This window comes from Symphodus melops, assembly GCF_947650265.1.
Source record: "Symphodus melops genome assembly, chromosome: 5".
NCBI lineage: Eukaryota > Metazoa > Chordata > Actinopteri > Labriformes > Labridae > Symphodus > Symphodus melops.
In genome coordinates, this window is record NC_136695.1 from 21382861 (window position 1) to 21393348 (window position 10488).

Here is a 10488-nt window from a genome sequence, read left to right on the forward strand (position 1 = left end):
TGGTGAGTTTTAATGATAAAACGCAGCTTTGACATTGTGAATGAACCCTTAACGAACATTACATTCAACATGACGTTGTTCTACATGCTCCTTAGATTAAACACTGTGTGGCACTAAGTCTGCAGGTGTGTTTGTGTTCACTGATGCTGGAGAGTCAATGATTTCCCCTTCTGACAAAAAAAAAAAGCTTCTTAACTATTTTAATCTTTGCAACATATACAAGGGAAGTATAAAGGTCAAAATATACAAATAACTCAATGACAATCATACCAAGAAGACTTTTATAAATGAGGAGAGTTGAGTGGGAGTTATCGCTGCGAGGAAAGCTTGATATGTGTGCGAGTGTTACAGACAGTGAGGCTGGAAAACAAGATAAGAAGCAAACAGGGACCAGAGTCAACACAACTCTTGCTGTAAAATCATACAGAGAGAAACACGGCTCTTTGGTAGCACTGAGAGGGTAAACAATAAATCTGTTTGCAAGTTAAATGAGATCGATAACAAGATAAGGAAATCAGACTTTCAGATCAGTCGGTCACTCTCATTCAAAACAGTGACGCTTCCTCACAGAAGGTCTGACAGTCTGTCCAATAATACATGGTTTACTGTGGGCAGAGTTGAGCACGATTCAACATTATGAGAACAAACTTTGAATAGAAGATTAGCGTGACATCACATTATAAAGTTATCATTCTAGAAAGCAAGATGACAGAAAAACTACTGGATGGATTTATATGACATTTGGTTCAAATGTGTTTTGAGGATTTCCAGCCCAGCTCTGACTGTGCTGTTATTTATTCACAACATTGGCAGCTTGCAGTTATGATGCGACACAGACAACCCTTTGTTATCCAATGTTTGGTCCCAACCCTAAATGGTCCGTGATGGCAGTACAGAGACATTTTGGCAGTGAATGGAGTTTCGCTCTTCCACCCAGCGGACTCTACTAAAGAGAACACGATGCTATGCTAAGCTTTTCTATAGAGCTGACAGCGCTTGTGTTTCTGGTGTGATCTGGTGTGCTTACAGATACAGGGAGAACTATAGTAGGATGGGGGAGGGATATCGCTGAAACAGCTGTTTTCACTGGATCACAGGAGGAAGTCCTAACAAAGACATATTCAGGAAATAAACAGAACATAAGAGTGGAATTGTTTTAGGATGCTAAAAACAAAATAAAACATCTGGAAAATGAAATCTGGACCATGATGTGCTCCTTTAAATATGAACATTATTGCAACTGCTGGAGCACCCTGATGCTTTTATATTGCATTAAGTGAACTTATGTCTGTTGGTTAAGTTGATTCAACAAAAACTTTTCTCTGTTTTGACCACTCATTGCTGTAAAATAATAATAATAATAATAATAATAATAATAATAATAATAATAATAAGGGATTACGATTCTAAATGGCAACAGAAATACTTTCAGGAAAGCTTTGAAAATGCCGTCACACAGTTTTTCACATCTGAACCGTAATAATGGCACATTTAACATAATCTATTCTTTCTGCCCTCCAGACGTCATATTCTGTAACATTAAACAGCTTTTTGCTGTAGAAAAACGAATCCAATCAAATCTCAGTAAATTTGCCTCCCTTTTCATTATTTATACGATTATAATGAGGTTCCTTGTTGGACACGTTATATTTTGATAAACCAGCATCCTCACTTTTCAACAACATCATTTTGACCTGCGTTACGGCTCAACTAAACATTTTACACCGGGAATGTTTTCATGGAATAAAAGGTAAACATTCTGTACAGGCAGACGCAAAGAAGATACAGGAGAGGTTATTGCCTAGTTCAACCCAGGTTTCCATTCACACTACAAAAGTGACATTCATTGATCTCAAACATTCCTCTCCCAGAGGTCACAGTTTTGGTATGTATGTAAATATAATGTTGACCTTCATCAGGTTTTAGATTTTGTCTGATTTAATTTAATTCTAATGAAATCCAGTTGAACTATTTTGTAAACAAAAGATCCAAATGGACGTGTTGGGATGTTTGTTCCTAGAAAGCTAAGTGTCGGTGCGATCAGTGTTGGAAGTTCTTGTTATGATGTAACTCTTCTCATAGCTGAAAAATCTTTTCTGTCCCTCCTTTCAGTCGGTTTTTTCTCCAGTTGTCTCCTTCGTGTTCTCTTTCTTCTCTACCCCCTTGTCCCCTCGTCTCCCCTCACCTCTCCCTCCCTTCAGGACCTTTCCGATGACTATACAGCAAACGGCGAGAATGTGCACGATGAAGTAGATGGACGTCCAGTAGTTGATGGTGTCAGAGGCCTTCAGCAGCACAAAGCCCATGCACATGTAGTCGTACGCCCTCATCTTCAGGAACCACTGAACCCAGTCGAAGATGTTCTGTCCACGAGGGCCTAGTTTGGTTCGGACCGAGGCTTCCATGGCAGACTCAGCTGCGATGCACAGGGGGATGGTGAGGAAGGAGAGGTAGTATCCAGCGTGAAGCCCGTGCCAGTATGCACTGATGAACATGGTCCAACCGGCCCTGACAGTAACAGGAGGGAAGTCAATGTGAGGGGTTCTGATTAAATTCAGGTAAGAAAAATAAAGACGTTAAGGCCAGATCAGGATGGGTTGCAGCTTCGTAGATGAAGAGAAGAACTGGAAAAATGCCACCATGCTAAATCATTAGATGCTTGCTGCTTCTTCACACGATAATCACTTTACATTTGATTTCATTGCGCAGGTCTTACAGTAGTTTATGTTTCGCCCGAGCCCAGAAGACATTCGTGGATAGAGGAAATAACCAGAGCATATGGAGCCTTACCTGAGAGTGTATGCTTTAAAGGGAGAATTGGGGTAGATGTAGTGATGCAGCCACCACTGCACTGTCATGTTCCAGTAACGCATGCCGTGCCGGACCTTCACGCAGAAGTCAGTGTTATAGCAGTCGATGTTCTGGATGGTTCTGAAGTCATATTTCTCTTCAGCGGAGGGATCAGGGCTGACCAAAAAAGAAAACAAAATTACAAAATAAAGAGAAAAACAAACTGGCAGCTATACTAACTGTCAACAACACCCCGCAGAGCCAGACATCAGTGAGCAGTAAGTGATGCATAACTTGTTATTCAGGTGATGATGTACCTGTAGATGACAGTGGGTCCTCCTCCAGGTTTGGACAGAGCTTTCTCTGGATAGCAGCCCAGACCTGCACTGATACAGCCAGCTTCAGCTCCACACCAGGCTGCATAGAAACGCATTCGAAACACGAAGAACACAGCGATCATGTAGAAGAACCTGTGAATACAGAAAGAGGAACATTTTGATCCCTAGAATGCAAAACAACTGCAGGAATATTGTTAATACCGAGACTTTAGTAAAAAAAAAAAAAAAAACTTTCAGCAAAAGAAATCCTGTTTTTAATAAGGTCTTAACCTAAGCACAGTTTTTATTTTATAGAAATAAGTAGAGCCACGTTGTACAATGAGCACACAGAGTTTAATCACTAAACAATTCTTCTGAAAAAGAAATTTAACATTTCAGAGATATAATTCTGAAAAAATAAAATAAATAATAATAACAATAATAATAATTTCCTGCTTAGTGTGTAGTTAAAAGCCCCTAAAATGATTCATCCACTTTTTGGTCAATAACCAGCCTGAAAAAAGTAAAGTCAATTAATACAAATCTGTAACATCTGTAACGAAATATTATATTATTGTGCTTATTGCTTTTAGTCAAAAAAAGAATGATTCAATAAAAAATATTTTATTCTAACACTTTAATCTCACGCATTTATATTTCTAAAACCATGTCATGTACACATCTTACTTGAATGACAATAACATAAAACATCTAGAAGTCCTACACCTGGGATGTTTCAGTTATTTGAAGACAGTTTCACGGTTGTCATAGTTAAAGTACCTAAAGAAAAAGTTCTCATCCAGGAATTCCTCTGACCGAACGTAGGCCAGAGGAAAGACAGAGTTCACAGCCAGGAACAGAGCGCCGTAGACAGGAACCAGCTTCAGACGCTGTAGGCACGGCACCAAGCCGGGCAGGGTCTGCGGGCTTGGCTGCCTCAACCAGTCAGCGTATGTTTGGAAGCGAAAGAAGGGACCTTAAGGGACACGGAGGGATGACATAAAGGGATAAAGGCAGTGTTGAGAAGATGTTGTTGACCGACAAAAATAGAAAAATCGGGGTAATGCACAATGACAAGAGTTGGACCAGTGGAGGGCAGTGTGGTATAAAGAAAAGAAGGTGGGAGAGGGGAGTAAGAAAGACAAAAAGAGAAGTATGTAAAAAACAGAAGTGGTAATACTGAAAACGATATGGACTCACAATATTGGACAAGTAGCGGCGAGTGAGACAAAGAGAGACAACAGTTAAAAATTCATGCAAAAGCAAATAAACACCAACAACAACACACATGAATATCAACAGACCAGAATCTGCAAAGTGTCACATGTTTCCACAGACTTACCGGTCATTATACCAACATAACAGTAGCTATAGGACAGAATATCGTAGAGAGAGGGCTCCTGAGAGAGACCAACGATCACTGAGGACTTGGCAAAGGAGCTCACTTCCTTTTTCTTCTCCTCGTGGAAGGTGCGCACCTCGTTTGCCAGACTCACCATCTACGTTCAAAGTCAGAAAACAAACGGACGTTCACAAAGATGCCCAGGATGTGAGGATTGGCGTGCGTTGCTGTGATGAATGTATCCATTGAGTAGGCTGCTGTACCTTGAGAGTGAGGAGAAGCTGGACGGCGTTTGCAAAAGGTGTCGGAGGTGGCAGCCCGAACCAAGTGACGAGCCGGAAGAAGAGGAGGTAGAGAAAGCTCCAGCTGAGAGCGAGAGCTGGTGCATGCCTGGTATCAAGAGATGAATGCTATCAGTCAGAGAGATTTTTTTTCACTTTAATAATTATAAATAAATGACTTGACAAGCTACCAGAATGAGTCAGTGAAAATAGTTTACTATTGGCACGCATACTGTTCTAACATTTGAAGTAACACTAAATGTTATGCAGTGAAATCCGTTGGATAAAGAATCCATGTTTGTCTCTCACCGCCAGCTGCTCTTTATTATAATCCATGTTCCGATCACTGTCAGCAAGGAGTGGAGTGTGTGGATGTTACAGGTGGCGATTGTGATGGAGAGGCCCAGAAGAAGAGCTGCTCCCTGCTTCACAGGAGAACCTGAAGTGAAAGCCAGAAGATTCAGGACTCAGTTCAGCCACCAACAAACACTGAACACACGGTAATAGGCTGGGACAAGTACTGGAGACAGTGTCCTAAAATCTGAACAATTCTCTGACAAGCAGCACTGAAAACAGACAAAGGCGAAACGTTTACTGAAGCAGGTTGAAGGAGCCATGTTTATAACTAAAAAAATGTTTGAGGATTCAAATCAGTTTACAGGTCTTGGAAAGACTCAGGTGACGTCACTTGAGTCATCAGAGGCTGATGCATAAGACGAGTTTGAAAAGCAAAGCTATTTAATCATTTCAATATTATCAATATCACAAGTTAAAGTCACAGTAAAGTACACTTGTTCTCTCTTTAACGTTCGTCATCAGATTTTTCTTTTTTTTAAATTCCAAGACTGGCAAAGAAAACACAGAGCACACAGATTATCATGTGTGTTGACATCTTAAAGGACTTATTGTCACAAATATTTTTCTCGCACAGAGATCTGGCAATGCTCCCTGACACATCTAACTGTATGTTTTCAAACAATGATTCCGACCAAAAGACGAGGGTCAAAGTCCACACAGCAAGAACTTTGGAAAATGAAATGAGGAACGTTTACACAAAATCAAGTTTTTTGCTAATTACTGAAAGTGGACAAAACTTGGAAAAGAAACAGCTACACAACATACAACACAACCACCGCCGTCCACATTAATGCACGGCATAGAAAGTGTGGACATCAAGGACGTGAGGAATGTGAAAGAGAACACTTCCTGCATCTTATCCCATTTCCTTTAAAAGTGCAGGTCTTTAACCTGCACTTTTGTAAAGCATCTCAAGATCACATTTGTTATAAATTGGTGCGATACCTAGAATGATTTGTAATTTGGGTTCAAAGTGTAACCCGAATGAGACACTCACTGAGGTAACGGAAGAGGAATCCAATGGGGATGGAAGCAGCAAGGACTCCCAAGTACACCAGCTCATCAGGAGACATCGCTCTGCTGACACAGAAACACTGATCAGATCTGAACAGTCTCTTATTGATTTATTTATAATAGGAAACACTAGTATTGGACATCCAATAATAATGAGAAATGCCAGTATAGGAATAAAGTCCTATAATTCCATATGCATTGTGCGACTTAGTGAAGAGCATCACTCCATTATAGAAACAGCATCACAGTTAAAAAAGTTAAATGTAGATTGGGGGGAGTTGTTTGGTTATTGTTTGTCCTATTTAGGAAATGAAAAGTAAAATACTCTTTATAATTTGAAAAGCATGACTAAGTGCACCACCAAGGCTTGATGGGTTTGCCTATTAAACTATAAACTGGGGAGGCATTAGCTCAGTCCGTAGGGAACCGGAGGGTTCAAGTCCCGATGCGGACCAAAATATGGAAGTTGGTCTGGTGGCTGGAGAGGTGCCAGACAATTTCTGCCAAGGACTGCCGAGGTGTCCTTGAGCAAGTCAACACAACAGCTCAGGTCTGGGCAGCCGCTTCACACTGACATCTCTCCATTAATACATGTCCATAGGTCATGTTTGTGTATGTGTGAGATCCAGACCTGTGTGTTTGAGAAACATGTCTCTACAATAACAGAAACACAATTTCCCCCTCGGGGATTAATAAATACTTTTTTTTTTTTTTTTTTTTTAAATGGTGCCATAAGGTCTCAGTATTTTGTTTCTTCACCCTTTTCTGTCTCCATGTTGACGTGTGGATCTGTTTTTAAACCTCCATATCAGTCATTTACTGTATCTTGTCGAACTTGTTTGAACAGATTGGATGAGAGGAATCACAAAATGCCCGTATCACTTAAAAAGACAGCTTCGAGTCGGGGGATAAATAAACTTCATGTCACAACCTGTGTTAAAAACAGAACAAAGTACTTAACAAAGAGGATACAAACCTGTCACCCTTTTGCATTTTGAAAGTAACTTCCTCAATGCTTTAAGTTACATCACATACCTGACATGTTAACACCGTTTATCTTTCAATGAGCGAGGTCACAACGTGCTATTCTTACCATAACCAGAATCAAGTCAAAGTTAAATGTCATGTATTTGGAGGCTGTTGACGAAGGGGTTAACCCACCATGAACGTATTTAATGATCAGCCCAAGCACTGTCTAAACTCACCATTATTAAAACTACCGACACACAGCACGAGCAATAAGCGAGCTTTACTTTGAACATGCTTTTAATTACTTACTTCGTTTACGTAGTGGTCACAACGCGGTCTGTGACACAATCCTGCACACCCATGTAACCATCGACTCACAAGCTGCTTACTTCCTGGTTCATGACGACATAGTTTACGCCTCATTGCGGAATTGGACTACACTACTTCAGGAGGGGTGTGGGCTGTACCATGTTGACTTCTAGGATAACAATGCATGCATGTCTTAAGTATTTTCAAGTTTTTAAATTGTACTCAGAATATTACAACTTCATTCTGTTTGCATCTTGAATATAAAACAGTTTACACTTCAGAAGAAGAAAAGACAAGACTCCAAGATATCTGGTCTGACCCAACATTTTTATTGAAACTTTTGATAGAACAGGAAGCATTGAACATGACACCGTCTACAAAACATCCTTCTTAATCCTCCTCCTCATCGTCAGCTCCTCCAGCTCCACCCTGGCCCTTCTTGGCGTTCTTTCTCTTCACGCGGCCTGGGCGTCCACCGCCGTACGGAGACCTCAGGGAGAAGTCGATGTGTTTCTGGCTGTCCAGGCGAACCACGAAGGAGGGGATGTTCACCACCTGCTTACGCACACTGCAGGGGGAGAAACAGAATGAGGGCAGGGACAACAATATTCATAGTTAAGAATCTAACCGAGTAACATTTTTTGGAGGATTAAATTCTTCAGTTAAGCGTACATTAAAGTTTCCCTCCATTAATTACTGCAGGCTTCATTGACGAGGAATTCTTGACACCACAGAAAATCTGAATGTATAACTTAAATCATCAGCCTCAGTATCATTACATCAAAACACTAAGCACTTTTATTGCCCGAGGTGCAATCCCCCAAACCTTACCAGACAGCCACAACACCTGAGTGGCTAAGTCCAAGCCCTCAGTGGCAGGATTGGCTCTGGGCAATGTCTACTGACAAGGTATACGGTTTTGATACCGAATTGACCTTGCTGAAAAGTGATTTCAGCGGGGCTCATTACAAGCAGACGGTCCTCTGATGGAAGAGGAAGCATTGAGAGATTCTTATGAGTCCCTCAGCAAACGTTACCCCCCCCTCCTCTTGATCATATTTCTTCTTTTCCAGGAGCACTAGAGCTTACCGAATGTGCCTCTGGCGGATAAGAACTCTGGCATGGTGGATGCTCTTGGCAAGTCCAAGCTTGAAGACTTGTGTTTGCAGCCTCCTCTCCAAGAAATCTTCAACCTTCAGACCCAGGATGTAATCGAGCTTCATCTTACCCTCGTCCAGCACGCCGATCCTCACCAGACGCCTGAGCAAAGCGTTACCTGGAAAAATCAAACAAGCTCATTAAAAGCCTGAACACTGTGGACAGTTTGGGGATAAGTGACAGTAGTGGCCTCATTGACGAGGAATTCTTGACACCATAGGGAAGTCTGACAAGTTGATATTTAAATCATCGGCCGATGCACATTATAACATTTAAAGGTCTTAGTTACCTTCAAACAGACGCTTGGGGTCCTTCTCGTCCAAAGTGAGGAGCTCTCTGGCAGCTTTGCGGATCTTGGCAAGGGTGAACTTGACCCTCCACACCTCACGCTTGTTCCTCAGTCCATACTCGCCTGTGAAAAGAAAAAAGTTTGGTTTCATTTTGTCTAACAGCAATAAAAAAACAATCACTTAATGTGATTTAAAATCACAGCCTACCAATGAGCTTTAACTCCTGGTCGAGACGGGACTTCTCGAAGGGTCGACGGGGGGTGACGTATGTCTTGCGACAAACCCAACTCCTGGCAACGGGCATGGCTGCTTAGATGTGCCTGCAACAGACAATCATCTTAAGTTAATGGGAATAAAGACAATATAAGGAGAAATATTCAATACAAAAACACGTTGTCTCACAATGGTGTCTTTGACGTCATGTTTACTTTTAACTGACCTCGCCATTCACATTTAAATTCCCAAAAACTTCAGACATATGCTAGTGACGAAACTTCAGATAAATGTGATGTTTAAATTTCATAACAGAACTACTAGCTTCACTATTTGACTGGGATTATCTACAGTAGATTATGAAAGAAGCGGCCCCGCACTTTACGTGGATTTTAACATTAGGCCGCTTTTAAACATTTATACAACCGTTGTATGTCAAATAATACTTGCGCTTATAAAAGCTTAGGTTTTAATGTAAAGAATCAGCTATTTCACAGCAGTACGACCAGGCCGCAGCAGTGGACCACGTTGGATCGGATCGTTAGCTTAGCCGAATTAGCTTCCTACAAAATATGATGTGTAATGTTGGTAAAAGATTGTGGTCAATAAAACAGTCTTCTACTTTTAACCCCTGTTAAAGTTGTTGCATTTTAAAGTCATAAACGCGGGTTTTATTCTGTCAAGATAAATCACGAGGGTCGTAGCCATACCTGTCTCGCTCAGGCTCGCGCAGTAAAGAGGACGTAAAAGGAAGTCCACGTTAACTTATAGGTCCCACGCATGCACTACATGTTCCATCATGCCCATCGGCTTAAACGGAAGTAGCGATATTCATTTTGTCGCCCTCTGTTGGTCAAACTGTTTATAGCAGCTGAAAACACTACAGCTGCTAACATAAAGCGCGTTTTCCTGTTGACAATTTATTATGCGTGTATTTTTTTATTGTTATTTTTCCTTTTCTTTTCCCTATTGTATTCGATTCTATGTTTTTTAAAACAGGTTTTTAAATCGTTCTTTTACAGGAGGTGTGATTTTTGATGTTATTCAACCTCATTGATATTGAGTATTCAGCGTACATTATGTTACAAATACAGTTTGAAAAATAAAATTAACATGTGTTCCTCCTCTCCTGTAGATACGTTCATTAACTGTTTTTGATTATTTTAAGGGTAAAATTAAATTATAATTATATAATTAGACAGCGGTCTAAACAGCAAACATTGCCTCATACATGACTTAAAGAACTGTTCATTGATTGTATAATTAATATGCTTCATGCTTTCACATATGTTGATGACTTTTTTTAAACACTCAAGTCCAGTTGAATATGTTGTTGTTGTTGTACAAGTGTGTAACATGAAATCTTGCATGTCAAAGAGTAAGGGTGCTAAGGTGGTAAACTCAGAGAGAAGGACATGAGTGACTATTTATATAACTCTGAAATGGGA

General features: G+C 40.6%; 2 protein-coding genes across 4 annotated transcripts; both read right to left on the minus strand.

The window, feature by feature from the left end:
• Positions 1-183: 183 nt before the first annotated feature.
• mboat7 (membrane bound O-acyltransferase domain containing 7) lies at positions 184-7468 on the minus strand. 2 transcript variants are annotated; one of them, XM_079345122.1, is made up of 9 exons: positions 7380-7468; positions 6085-6164; positions 5040-5169; positions 4713-4839; positions 4450-4606; positions 3888-4083; positions 3108-3260; positions 2791-2967; positions 184-2508 (listed from the first exon to the last, which is right to left on the minus strand). In XM_079345122.1, exons 2-9 carry the CDS (start codon positions 6158-6160, stop codon positions 2109-2111), a joined length of 1416 nt encoding a protein of 471 aa, XP_079201248.1. In that variant the 5' UTR covers positions 6161-6164; positions 7380-7468; the 3' UTR covers positions 184-2108. The 2 variants fall into 2 exon arrangements, with proteins under 2 accessions (XP_079201248.1, XP_079201249.1); XM_079345123.1 differs by having other exon boundaries at positions 6085-6167.
• Positions 7469-7687: 219 nt separating this feature from the next.
• On the minus strand, positions 7688-9855 carry rps9 (ribosomal protein S9). Of its 2 annotated transcripts, XR_013779148.1 has the most exons (6): positions 9751-9855; positions 9035-9147; positions 8827-8949; positions 8469-8655; positions 8211-8362; positions 7808-7947 (listed from the first exon to the last, which is right to left on the minus strand). XR_013779148.1 is itself a non-coding variant. In XM_079344667.1 (5 exons), exons 2-5 carry the CDS (start codon positions 9129-9131, stop codon positions 7770-7772), a joined length of 585 nt encoding a protein of 194 aa, XP_079200793.1. In that variant the 5' UTR covers positions 9132-9147; positions 9751-9854; the 3' UTR covers positions 7688-7769. The 2 variants fall into 2 exon arrangements, 1 of the variants encoding a protein (XP_079200793.1); XM_079344667.1 differs by lacking the exon at positions 8211-8362 and having other exon boundaries at positions 7688-7947; positions 9751-9854.
• Between the last annotated feature and the right edge of the window lie 633 nt (positions 9856-10488).